The sequence below is a fragment of the Eubalaena glacialis genome, chromosome 2 (assembly GCF_028564815.1).
Source record: "Eubalaena glacialis isolate mEubGla1 chromosome 2, mEubGla1.1.hap2.+ XY, whole genome shotgun sequence".
Taxonomy (NCBI): Eukaryota; Metazoa; Chordata; class Mammalia; order Artiodactyla; family Balaenidae; genus Eubalaena; species Eubalaena glacialis.
The window spans coordinates 133,087,366-133,101,656 of record NC_083717.1 but is presented as its reverse complement, the minus strand read 5'-3'; the positions used below and the strand labels follow the sequence as shown (position 1 = coordinate 133,101,656).

General features: G+C 38.8%; 1 protein-coding gene across 1 annotated transcript in view; it reads left to right on the top strand.

Moving 5' to 3' along the window:
• Positions 1 to 14,291, top strand: part of SLC25A21 (solute carrier family 25 member 21) — a 520,353-nt gene that overhangs the window by 463,657 nt on the left and 42,405 nt on the right. The window contains exon 6 of the mRNA XM_061182462.1: positions 3,622 to 3,729. Within this exon, the coding sequence (XP_061038445.1) occupies positions 3,622 to 3,729 (108 nt within the window). The remainder of the gene's footprint in view (positions 1 to 3,621; positions 3,730 to 14,291) is intronic.

Genomic DNA, 14,291 nt, shown 5'->3' with positions numbered 1-14,291 from the left:
TCATACAGCAAAATCTGGAAACAAAAACCCTTTTGATTCCCCAAGCTCAGCTACTAAAATATGAATTCGAGTTATTCAATGTTCAGCTACTTGTTGAAAGCCATCTTCCTAATAACTCACAATTTGGCTATTTTATAGCTCCCAGTGATGAATTTATGATAATAATGATATGTGTGGAAAGGCCCATATGAGATATGGTCAAGAATATAAAGAGTACATTTGTCAAAGACTCTTTTGAAGCCAAAACATGCGTATGTTTACATACATACTGCACATATCTATTTATGTGAAAGTCACTGTACCTAAAATTATTTCCTAACAGGTCACTTTTCCAGCTTTTGCTCAAGCTGTATTAAGTATAGGACTTCAGGTCACTCTGTGGTCAGATGCAGGCTGAGGGGCCTTTTATAGTTGGGGAGAATAGTGATCTTACAATGACACATCTCAACTATTACATGAAAGTCATTTGGTGATTTGAACATTTGCTGATGCCACTCCTTTCCTTCTTCGTGATTTCGCTGCTTTTCACAAAACAAGTTAAATTATATTGACCAAATAGGTTCTATCAATATGCGTGCAGCGAGAGCCCCAGAGAGAGCCAATGCACTAATTTCTCCCCCGAACCTGCAAAGCAAAACAAAACTAAACTAAACTGAATCTGCAGTGGCCCTCCAATTGGCAATGTGCCTTCCAACTTCCAGGAAAATCCCCCAGTTTACCTGCTGGAATGCACCTTAGAACTCAGCCAGAGGGGCAGAGTTCTGAGCTTCAACTCTTTCATTACTTTATTTCTAAAGATTCATTAATAAGAAGTAGCTGCTATTTAAAAAATCATACATACTCCCTTTCTAGGAAGGATCCAATTAAGAAACCTAATAGTGTCACTTTGTTTTGTGACAAAGAAACCTCTGGTCCAGCCTCCTGCTTAAACAAGGGGTCTGTGAAGCAGCCTCTCATGGAAGGAGAAGTGGTAGCATGAGTCCTGAAATTAGCTGAGATTTTTTTTAAATTCCTCAGTGTCTTCCCTGACTGTCTCCCTTTACTTTGAAAACATCTTGTTAAAAAGAGGATTAAAAACTTCCTAGCAAAGGACAGTAAAATACAGTTTCCAGAGGGCCGTGGCTGATCCTGTGTCGAGCGTTGGTACCACGTGAGAGACTGCACTTCTGTCTTGAGAATTCAAGCAGAAAAGCATTTGGCTACTTCAGCTCCTCTCACCGAATTCATGCAAACTGTATACAGTTTTTCTCTTTTCTTGAACTCATTTATTACCGTTTCTTTTAGATACAGCTAGACACTTAAACAGCCATTAAATGTCCCCTGGTGCTCTCACATGAAAAGCCTGGGAGGCTGGGAACCCAACAGTTACCACTGGTCTCTGGAACAATCTGAGTAGCATGACCTGCTGATAGCTGATCAATTCTTTTGACAAGGGACTGCTGAACACTATTTCTGACAGCAAATGTAGCTGAGTTTTATAGAAGAACAAAAAAGTGAATTACTTGGAAGATTGCATATAGTAATAAAAACCTGAACATCTGGATTTTAGCTTTTTCAGTCAGAAGAGTTTGGGACTAGTATTTTCTTTTTTTTCTGCCTTTGGATTCCATGATGGAAGTCTGAGGTAAATCAATAAAATATTTTGTCTGTTACCCTATACAAATATGTTTAAAATTGTAATAAAGGGGCATGAAAGGAAAACATCATTAGTTATGCCCTCTCTCCTAGAATCTGTATCCATTCCCATTCTTCCTTGTCGTGCAACTGTAACAATGGTTTTGTACAGCACTTTACAAAAGGCTTTCACACATTATTTTGACCCTCATAATAACCTTATTAAATCAAAGATTAGATATTGTTGTCTCCATTTTACAGATGAGAAAACAGTGGCTTATGAAAGATTCAGTGATTTTTTTTTCATGGAAAGGCATTTTATTTTAAATATAGCAGTGTGTACATGTCAATCCCAAACTCCCAATCTATCCCCCTCCCCTAACCTTCCCCCCACATAACCATAAATTCATTCTCTAAGTCTGTGAGTCTGTTTCTGTTTTGTAAATAAGTTCATTTGTATCATTTTTTTTAAGATTCCGTGTGTAAGTCATATCATATGATATTTGTCTTTCTCTGTCCGACTTACTTCACTTAGTATGATAATCTCCATGTCCATCCATGTTGCTGCAAATGACATTATTTCATTCTTTTTAATGTCTGAGTAATATTCCATTGAATATATGTGCCACATCTTCTTTAAAAAGACTCAGTGATTTAAACACAGAGCTGCAGCTAACACACACGGCGTTTTTGTGTGGATTATGAAAAGGTGCCCCTTTCTCCTGACTGATGCCTTTCTGGCTTGGCAAGTAGGGTGCAGGCTGATTTCAGCCTCCACATGCACCTTTGTGCCCAAACTACTGTACATGGCATCTCTGGTCACACAGCCAATAAAGTGGCAAAACCAGAACCTAAACCCAGACCTCCTGGCTCTGGATCCTACCCTGGTTCCACCTTGCCTCCCCTTCTAAGGTTATAGAACATTCCTTTCTCCCTTTTCTCTTTTAGTCTCCTACTTTGAAGAAATTAGAGACTCCGGATAAGAGCTTCTCTTCTTTACTCTTCACTGACTTTTTTTCTTCTCCTAGTTGTATACAGTATTACCTCTTCCCCTGGAATTAGAGCTTCAGCACCAAAGAATTATTTTTTCCAGCATCTGTTTTGAAGGTTTGAGGCTTTGTTTCATTTTGTTTTCCTGCTGTGTGTGTTTTTGTGTGTGTGTGTGTGTGTGTGTGTGTTTTAATATTTGTGGTTATTTTTGATACAAAGTTTCTGAAAATCCGTTAAGCATTCTACTCAGTGGAAAATTCTAGAAAGTTGTTCTTTCCTACTGCAGAAGTTCTTAACAGATAGCAAATAAGAACCTGATACACAGCCACCTTTTGATAAATGTTCTAGATTTTATCTGAGCCCTTCAAGACAACCTATTTATCTCTGACCTCAACTTTTATTCCTCAGCTTCTAGGTCTAGAAGGATAGGGCAATTATCAGTTTAAAAAGACAGATAAAGGATGAATTTTAAACTGTTTTTTTTGTTTCTTAATTTCCTAGAATAATGACTCTAAGAATATGGCTATACATTTAAATAGTTTTGGCTATACTGTTTGGTTACCTGAAATTTAGCTTTTTATAAGCATTTTATTTGTGGTTCTCCTCCTTGAATTTCTGATATGCTCAATAAATGTATTTAAGTAGATGTTCAAAAATGAAGCTCTCCTTTTATGAGTCAAACTCTCTTTTAGTTGTTACATGTGCAGATGTTTTAGTATCCACCTTAAATAAGTAAAACAACCTTTCTTTTCATTAGAGGACGAAGTCATTGTTGATGGGGCTTTGACATTTTATTTTGAATTGTTAGGATGTGGTTTGTGGCTTCTGTAATTTCTTCTTCATGAATTGTCAGCATCTAATCAAGATCTAAAGCTGTTTAGTAATGGTATATGGTACATTTATGTGAGTTTCTCCATTTTCATTATAACATTCAGCTGCATAGTGTAATGAGTAGGATGTTTAACCCCATACACATGATGACTTGTTTTAAAGTATTGATTGACTTAATTTTTCTAGACCTTTGCCATTGCTGGATTGGGATCTGGACTAACAGAAGCCATTGTGGTCAACCCTTTTGAGGTAGTAAAAGTTGGCTTGCAAGCCAATCGGAACAAATTTACAGAGGTAATCATTTAATGTTTTCCTGTTGTTGATGGAATGTAAAAATTATTTTTCAGAATATAACATCAAATTATGAACCCAGCCCATAGCCACTTGTTAAAGCCATAGTAACTTATTGTTAAGGAAGTAGCATAAGAAAAAGTAAAATTTCTTCCACAAGGAAAGCATTAACAAAAATGCACTAAAGTCTGATGGACACCGTAAAGCAACCATACTCCAATAAAAATTAATTTTAAAAAAGTCTAATGGACAAACACATGTTTAGACATTTTTATTTTAGAGTTGTAATATAATCTATAATGACTTGTTTGGAAATGTGTTCTGTACTTTTGGCAGAACTTCTATTTCACATTTTACTAGAATAGACTATAGCAAAAACCACTAGGGTGAAGATATTGCTGTGCTTTTAAAAAAAAATTATGAAGTCATTTGTAAAATTACCTCACGCTTTTCCCGACTCCACACACTGCCCTCCCCCAAAGATTCTGATAATCTGTCAAGCTTGTCTTTTGGTTAAATCTGAATGAGCATATTACTAAACCTGTGTAGACGTCACCACTTGGACAATGATGGGTCTTGACATTTAGTCACTGGTACATGATGTTCCATGAAGACAGCTTGCCTTGGTCTGTGCTGCCTTCACTTCCTTGAAGTTGCTGAATAATTCCCTTTAAACCACCAAGTCCAACTGTTCTTGTTTTATTCTTTTGGGTGCCAAGCCCAAGGTAGGGAAAAAATAAGGGGATTGGCAGTCCAGGTCCTTTCTTAGCATTTGAATTTACTTCCACAAGTGGGTAGCACATGGTATAAATTGGTATGGAGTATCTGCTAACCTGAATTTCTCCATAGAAAAGTTCCCCTGCCTACTACTTAAGCATCTGCTAATGGGTGGAGACCCCCCTCACTCCCACCCCACTTCCTGCCTGCTGCTACTGCCTGAGAGCTCCCTGGCAGCTTCTTGAGCAGGGGTGTGGGAACGGAGAGGGGGCCCCTACTCACCTGTAACTGCCAAGAGCTGCAGAGGACAGGGTTGGGCTGCTACAGCAGATGGTATCTACTCAGAGGATGTCAATCTTAATTAAGGTAGATTTTTTTTGTTTTAAGTTTCAAAAGATTGTCTTAATTGCAGAGATATATAGCACTTCAGAAAAGGTTGAAAATTCCTGTATTGCCCTAGCCTCTGTTTCTGTTTTGCTTTTTCTCTATTCTTCCTTGAATGATGGGAAAAGATGGCAAGGACCAGGAAGAAATAAAAAGAAACACTTTTCAAATGTCCTGTCAATATGGAGCATTAAAGACAGCCCCCATGGAATCTGCTCAAGGAAAATTTGGCTGGGAGAATTACCAGCTAGAAGAAAACTTGGGGCTCCCCATTCAGTGTCCCATTTTTACCCATTGGGAAGCTTGTCTCGGGGCAGCAAGGAGTAAGCAAAAGAATACACAGGCCTTCAAACTGCAGTCCTTTATCAAGACAGCATGTAAGCAGAGGAACACACATGGGACAGAGCACCAAGAAGCACTCACAGGAATGAAAATAACGAAGTATCACAGCACCCCTGCTCATGCCTAATGTTCTTTTTCTCTCCTCTGCCCTCAGGGAGGTTCTACACTGAGGCCATGTAAGAGCTGCTAATGTTTTGCACATGCTGAGGCCTTGCTAGAACATGGTAAACACCCTTCCAGCCCAACACAAGAATGCTACATGTGCACGTGCTCCTAGTTCATTGACACGAGTGTGGTCTGTGTAAATTGTTTATGTATATACAGCCATTTTTTTAAGTGGGGGAGGATGGGGAACTTGTTTGAGGTTGTTTCTTTTGCAGAATCCACTGAACTGGATTCGTTGTCAGATATTTACTTAGACAAAATAAAATCTATTAGGTACCCTATAAAATATTTGTCATATTACTTCAACTAGTCAGAACTTGATAAAACAGGGATCACATAGGTCACACATGTCAGCATTTTGTTTCCAGCAACTATCAGGATTCAGTAGCTGATCAGAGGTGACACTTTATTGGTCAAAGGTGCCGATATTGATCAAACTGAAAAGTAGTTAGTGCATAATCAGTCACCCAACATAAGGTCATGGGACTATGCCTATTACAAAAAAAAATCTGAGTGAAAGGAATGACATGATTGATAAGAATAGCAAATTTCAAACTGACAAAGGATTAATCTCCAAAATATACAAGCAGCTCATGCAGCTCAATATCAAAAAAACAAACAACCCAATCCAAAAATGGGCAGAAGACCTAAATACACATTTCTCCAAAGAAGACATACAGATTGCCAACAAACACATGAAAGGATGCTCAACATCACTAATCATTAGAGAAATGCAAATCAAAACTACAATGAGGTATCACCTCACACCAGCCAGAATGGCCATCATCAAAAAAATCTACAAACAATAAATGCTGGAGAGGGTGTGGAGAAAAGGGAACCCTCTTGCACTGTTGGTGGGAATGTAAATTGATGAAGCCACTGTGGAGAACAGTATGGAGGTTCCTCAAACAACTAAAATTAGAACTACCATATGACCCAGCAATCCCACTACTGGGCGTATACCCTGAAAATACCCTGAAAAATAATTCAAAAAGAGTCATGTGCCACAATGTTCATTGCAGCTCTATTTACAATAGCCAGGACATGGAAGCAACCTAAGTGTCCATCAACAGATGAATGGATAAAGAAGATGTGGCACATATATACAATGGAATATTACCCAGCCATAAAAAGAAACGAAATTGAGTTATTTTTAGTGAGGTGGATGGACCTAGAGACTGTCATACAGAGTGAAGTAAGTCAGAAAGAGAAAAACAAATACCATACGCTAACACATATATATGGAATCTAAAAAAAAAAAAAAAGGTTCTGAAGAACCTAGGGGCAGGACAGGAATAAAGACACAGACATAGAGAATGGACTTGAGGACACGGGGAGGGGTAAGAGTAAGCTGGGACAAAGTGAGAGAGTGGCATGGACATATATACACTACCAAACGTAAAATAGCTAGCTAGTAGGAAGCAGCTGCGTAGCACATGGAGATCAGGTTTGTGACCACCTAGAGGGGTGGGATAGGGAAGGTGGGAGGGAGATGCAAGAGGGAGGCGATATGGGGATATATGTATATGTATAGCTGATTCACTTTGTTATAAAGCAGAAACTAACACACCATTGTAAAGCAATTATACTCCAATAAAGATGTTTAAAAAAAAAAAGAATAGCAAATTTCAGATCTAGACATTTAAAAATAACTACCAGTCATTTTGGGCAAGAGCAGCTGTTTCCTCTGTCTTTTGTCAAGGACTCATTAACTCCAAAGCCTTCGTCTATTGACTAGCACGTCCTTTTATCCAACAAGGGATACCCTTTTGTTAATCTGTACCTGTGTTGAATTAATCCAAAAAAATGTTAGGTGCGCTCACTTCAGCATCTGTATGGTGAAGAATAATTATTACTTTCTTCACTCTGAGGCTTTGTAGGTTGTCAAGAAGTATGGGGGGGGGGGTGCGGGGAGAGGAAGAGAAAGAGAAAGGGAGGAAGAAAGGAATTTTTTTTTGTTTTAGGAATTAATTTAATGCCTAAAGCATTTAAAGATTATGCTTCCTTTTTTAAGAAAAAAAGTTTTAATTCTGGTATAAAGTTTTAATTATGTATAGATAATGCATATTTATGTTAGGAGACACCAAAAAAACTATATATTTCTGTATGTACATGTAAGTGTACAGATGTACTAAAAATGGTCTAGACTCTCAAGCAGTGCTGTCCAAAAATAGAAATATAACATGTGCCACCTATATGTAAAAAGGTAAAAAGAAACAGATGAAATTAAATTATATATTATTTAACCCAGTATATCCAAAATATTATCATTTCAAAATGTAATCAATATACAAATTATATGAGATATTTTACACTCTTTTTTCATACTGGATATTCAAATCTAGTGTGTATTTTATGCTTACAAGCACGTTCCAGTTTAAACTAGGACATTTCAAGCACTCAGTAGCCTCATGTGGATGGTGATGTCCTTAGAAGACAGCGCAGGTCTGGAGGAATTCATACAAACTTCTCACTGTGGCTGCCTCTGGAAAGGAGACAGGAAGTGGGGAGAGGAAGATAAGAGTTTAAGGGAAGAGCTTGGTGCATTTGAATGTTTAACATGAGAATGTATCCAGTATTATCTGTGAACATTTACATTAGAAGGTAACACTTGCTCACTGTAGAAAATTTAGAAAATACAGAACCGTATAAAGAAAAGTAAGTAATCCAAAAGAAATGTTCTAATGGCTCTGCCGGGTCAAACCCACTTCAGGGAGAATCTTTTCAGCTAATTCAGGTGGGAATGACTTGCTGACCCATCTTAGGACTCAACCTTGTGTAATTCCGGTTCTAGTACTTCATTTATAGTAGCAGGAACCCCCGTTTTTTCCTGCTCTATAATTTCTTAAAGAGTTTAAACCTTATGTGCAAATTATCAAAGAACATATGTAAACAAAGCTGTCTAGAACAGAAAGGCAATTGGTTTGGGGAGCAAAAACCCATAAGGGTTTGCGGAGAGATGTACCCATCAAGCTCTTTACCATTTCCTAACAGTATGGCCTTGAACAAGTTACTTGCAGTTCCCTCTGTGGTAAAATGATGGTGATCAGTCCAACTACGTTACAACAAGGTATTTCTATAAGGAGATAGAAACACAAGCCCCGCAGGGCCATCTAAGTTACTGACTTTGTGACAGCCCCCTGCTTCCTAGTCTGACCATAGCCCAGTTTCCTCTTTAGTTAGGGAAAAATAATAGTAATGGCCACATCAAATGGTGTAATAGGGTTAGTTGAGACATGCATATAAAGCTGTCAATACAGTCTGTCACGTAGTGGTGGTTTAGTAAGTGTTAGTAGTTATTATTACGACCTGCTTTTTATGAGAATTTAAATGTGATGGTATACCCAAAGGTCTTAACACAGAGCCTGGTACATGATAGGCACTCAACCAATGGTAACTATTTCTAGATGCAAATTGATCTTATAAATCCTTAAGGTTAACTAGAGACAGATCTATCTTGAGATATTGCTGCAATGAACAGTCACACCCGACTCCCAGTTGTGGGCTCAAAAACAGCTTGCTGAACAATGGTTCGCCTTAGGTCATTCCCAACTGCCAATGCAATCCATTCAGCCTGAATTCTTTATCAGGGCTTAAGGGCTGGCAGCCTAGTTACAGTGCCTATTGACAAGATCTTTAAACTTAGATGCAGGTCTGTTATCATAAACAATAGTAGTTGGGTACCTGTTTGCTATAAATAACTTGCATATAGCAGCAGAAGTTCAAGAGGAAACTAAAAACATTTGAAGCCACTTTGGAAAGAGTTCTACCACAATCAAGATATTCTTCCTCCAGAATAGTCATATAAATTGAACGTGGATTCTTGATCAAGCCTTCCCGGCCACTTCACCTGGAGGCTGTGAACGAAGCTCATTTTCAGCCTTTTCAGTCAATTACAGCTGCCAGCTGTGGTGAAACACTAGCTAGATGGGCTGCATGCAGAATGGCCAGATGGCTTGACAACACCTTTACGAAAAGCAGAGCAGTTTCCCCGGAGGCTTATTTTGCAGGGAGATAACTCTTGCTGCTCCGCCAATAGTAGGAGTTTCTCAGGCCACAGGTCTGTGGCTCAGCCTTTCTACCTTCCTGCCTTAGATTTGAACCACCATGGATTCGTACACAGTAATTGTGGATTTTCCTATTTCGTCAGCCTGAGGAGGTGAGTCTGCGTGGTCCTTTAAACATGAAAATTTCCCAAGAAGTTATCTGTAGTGGAAGACAGCCTAGGGTAACAGTAGTCAATATGACTCTTAATATTAAAGTCTTGGAGGCGATGGTAGAGTGATAAAGATGGAACAAAAGGACTGCCATGGTCCCAGGTGCACAGAGCATGGTCTAGAAGGAGGTTGTGGAATGGAGGTAGATGTCCATTTGGCCCTGTGGGGAGGGAATGGCTGGCAAAGGGCCAGAATGGGGCCCTCTAAAGCATGGGGTCCAGGAAAGGCGCCCCTCTAGCTGGGGTCCAAGGGCAATACTGGCTGAGAGCAGAGGCTGTGTGTGCTATGTTCTTGGGACCCTCAGTGAAATTCCTGACAGAATTTCCCAAGAATGGCAGGTACGCTGCTGGCTCCAGCTGCCTGTGTTCTCCCCTCTGTGGTCTAGGACTGGTTTTCTAGCCAGTCAGAGGTATGTTATCCATAAAATATGCCTTCCCTCCCAGTTAGCCCTAAACTATGCTAGAAATGTAAAGGAAATTGTGGTTAATTTGGTTATTGATACTTCCCTTATATCCTTCCAGCTTCTGTATAAAGTATTTCAATAGGTGTACTTGTCTTGCCTCCACTTTTAAAATTACCACCATATCAGTCAAAGACTATAACCCCTGCCACACTTCCTTCAATTCCAATACCAGAATCTTGGCCAGCATCTTAAAATTCGCAGTGAATAAAGAAAACCGGTCTCTAATTTAAATACGCTTGACCTTCTGTGGGGAGCAAAGTAATCACAGCTTTGTCATGCTCTGGTTTGGTTCAGTGGGTATAAAAACATGTTCAGATAAAATCAGGATAGATCCAAATTTCCCCCCATCCTTCAAACTAAACCCAACCAAAGTGTTGTTCTGGTTTGTAGTCTTTTTGGCTTAGGACTAGGCTTGCCCAGGGATTTCTCCATTGGAGATGATGTGTATACCCAGTCTTGCCAAAAGTGTGACTTTGTAGCTTGTTGTCCTTGTAAGACCCTGCTCCCTTCTAACTAGGTGCATCGTTTTTTTCTGTACACTTATAAGAACGAGAAGTCCCCTATCAATTATGCTAAACCAAGTGATGTTTTGCTGGCATGCTCTCTGCTAGCCTGGAAAATGTGAATTTCTCCCCAGGAGCAAAATCTTATATGAATTGTTTCCCAGTTTTTCTCTCCACTTTGAAATCTACTTCAAAGTTATTATTTGGCTAATGGGTTATGTTTTCCTTCCCTTGAGGTCTATAGGATTTGCCTCTGATGTGTGGATGGGGCACAGGTTATCCTTCTACTCTGTCATTTTTATCTATGTTACGTATGAACATAATCATTCTCACCCCCAAATATGAAACTAAACCTTTAGGAAATTGCAAAAGCCTGTTTCACCTCTATTTAGTCTTTAAAGATGTTCAGCCCAAGAAGGGAATAGTCTTCCACCTATGCTCTGTGATTAAAACTTAAGGATCAATGAACTGATAGCAAATGTATCATCGATGGTAGAATCTTTAAAGATAGGGATTTTTTAAAAATTAGTTCAGGGTTTGATTCTTGTTTTGGATAACACCACTAAATATAGCTCTACACACTCTATCCTGGGAGCTTAATAATCTAATAGATACCAGGTAGATCATGTACAGTATCACAAAGCTTAGTGATTATTTTCTCCATAGGCAATTAACAAATGCTTAAACTTAGTCATATTATGTAGAGACAACACAAAGTGAATAGGACTGTACTTTGCGATCCTCTCTTTCCAGAAAGAGAGAAGTTGAGTTATATAGAGAGTGAATGTGTGGCTCTGTTTTCAGAACGTGTGAGAAGCTAGCTTCAAGGGCATGTCAACATTCATGATGACGTATTGAGTTAAGTTCAAATTTTTCCTGCATTACCATGTGAAATCCTGCCTGGAAGCTGTTCAGTACATAAATTATTTCTTTCCAGTCTATGATTCTTGTAGGCAGAAAAGTGAATTATGTGTATGAATCCATTCCTATAGTTAACTTTCAACAGTACCTAAGGCAGCAGCCAAGTTGCCTCTCTATTATCATTTACAGAAAATAGACTTCAGTCTTCCACTCAGCTGTGCCAGAAACCCTAGACTTTTGCTTTCAGAATTGAGACTTTGAAGTAATGATAATAGCTATCATTTACAGAACATCCACTATAGGCCAGATACTGTGCAAGATACCTTACATGTTTTTTCCTTTATTTGATTTTTTTTAAGTTATACAGTTTTTGTAAATTACAAAAGTAATTGTTTTCACAAATCAGGTAATACAGGGCTATGTAAAGAAAAAATAATTGGTGATTGCTGCCGCTACCGCCCTGCAATTGCATCGCTCTGGCAACTAACTGCTCTGTCTCCTTCCACCTTTTACAGTGCTCACACGCACCTGATACCTAATCCTCCCATTATCCCTATAAGGTCAGTGGCTCTATCTCTATGTTATGGATAGGGGAAATAAAACCTAATGCAGTTATTAGCTCTAAGGAACTGAGCATTAACATAGAGGTCTCTTTCTAGAAACCACACTGTTTTCACTGGGATAAAGAAAAGTGGGTAATGCAGACGCTTAAGGGAAAATAGTTAAGTGTTTCTGGAACCATGAAGAAGCAAAGGCTCCTTCCATGTTGCCAGTCCCCTCTGAGTAGTCACCCCTGTGTCCACAGCGGAGTCACCTTCCCTCCTGCTCTGCCAGCAGTGCGGGGGCAAAGCACAGGGTCAGCGTCTCGTCCCGTCACCCCGAGGCCCCGTGTTCCTCCAGGCGGTTATTGGACAGCAACTTGGTGTTGACATAGCTTTGTGGCTCAGCATCTGGAAGAGTTTGTTTAAAGCAAATTATCTTCCACTCACAGATTGTTTAAAAATAGGCCTGCTCATCAAATGTAAATTCTAGAAAGAATATAATTATATTTTGGATGTCTTTTTGTCCCTAATCATGCCCTAGTAAAATAAACTGCAACGACAAATTAGTGAAATACCTAAGCTAAAAGAGATGTGTAACTGTGGAATTTTGAGCCCGATTCCTCTTCTTTCACTTATATTTTGTTCTCAAATAAAAGGAAGAGTTTTCTTCTTTTTTCAAATTTATGAAAATGCTTCAAGACTTCGAGGAATGAAGAACTTAAGTGATCTGTCTCCTAATGAGCAAGGGTATTCTCCTACCTAAGTGTAGCAACTGGATATCCTCTTAACAACACAGTATTTTTCTTAAGGCCCAGATATGGACACTCACTTCACTGTATAAAGGTCTCGTCCGGTTTGCTTTCCAGTCATGTGATGAAATCCAGTGCAACACCTTATTCCACTGGCTCTAAAACGCACCCGAATTCCCCTTGCCATGGGAAGCAAGTAAAGGGACGCATGTGGAGCGTGCTGTCTTTGGACATGGTGTGCCTAGAGCTCTTCTCTCGCTTTAGAGAGGGAGGAAATCCACTGACACACACCCCACGTTTGTGCCTACCGGCCATGCTCTGATAGCTATTTACCCAAGGAACAATGCCTAAAACCTCTGTCCATGATCTCACAAGGTAATCAGAGCCAGCTATGGTCAGTAGTTGGATGGAAGAACTCCAGAAAAAATAGCTGAGGCTGCCATAAGTCATCTTGGTGATTTGTTGGTAATTCTGGGCTCTCAGAGAGTAAGGAATCAGTGTCCCAGAGTGGTGCCTGGGAGCATTGTGTAGGCAATGGATCTTCCCTTTTATTTAAGCCCCTTAAGGACTTTTAATTTTTAAAAGAATTTTTTATTGAAGTGTGTTGATTTATAATATTATGTTTTAGGTAGGCAGCATAGAGATTCAGTATTTTTACAGTTTATATTCCATTAAAAGTTATTACAAGATAATGGCTATAATTCCCTGTACTGTACAATATATCCTTGCTTCTTATGTATTTTATACACAGTAGTTTGTATCTCTTAATCCCATACCCCTAACGCACCCCTCCCCCTTCCCTCTCCCCACTGGTACCCACTTGTTTGTTTCCTATATCTGTGAATCTGTTTCTGTTTTGTTATACACATGCATTTGTATTATTTTTTAAATTCCACATACAAGTCATATCATACAGTATTTGTCTTTCTCTTTCTGACTTATTTCACTAAGCATGATAATTTCTAGGTCCATCCACGTTGCTGCAAATGGCAGAATGTCATTCTTTTTTATGGCTGAGTAATATTCCATTGTGTATATATAGCACATCATTTTTTTTTTAATTGAGGTATAGTTGATGTACAATATAAATTACAGGTATACAACATAGTGATTCACAATTTTTAAAGGTTATACTCCATTTATAATTATTATAAAATGTTGACTATATTCCCTGTGTTGTACAATATATCCTTGTAGCTTATTTACTTTATACAAAATAGCTTGTACTTCTTAATCCCCTACCTCTATCTTGCCCCTCCCCCCTTCCCTCTCCCCACTGGTAACCACTAGATTGTTCTCTGTACAAGTCTGTTTCTTTTTTGCTATATTCACTATTTTGCTTTATTTTTTAGATTTCACATATAAGTGATATCAGTTTTCATTCTTTTTTATGGATGAGTATTATTCCATTGTGTATAAACACCACATCTTCTTTATGCATTCATCTGTTGATGGACACTTAGGTTGCTTCCATATCTTGGCAATTCTAAGTAATGCTGCTATGTACATGGGGTGCATGTATCTGTTCAAATTAGTGTTTTTGTTTTTCTCAGATGTATACCCAGCTGTGGAATTGCTAGGTCATATGGTAGTTCAATTCTTAGTTTTTTGAGAAACATCCA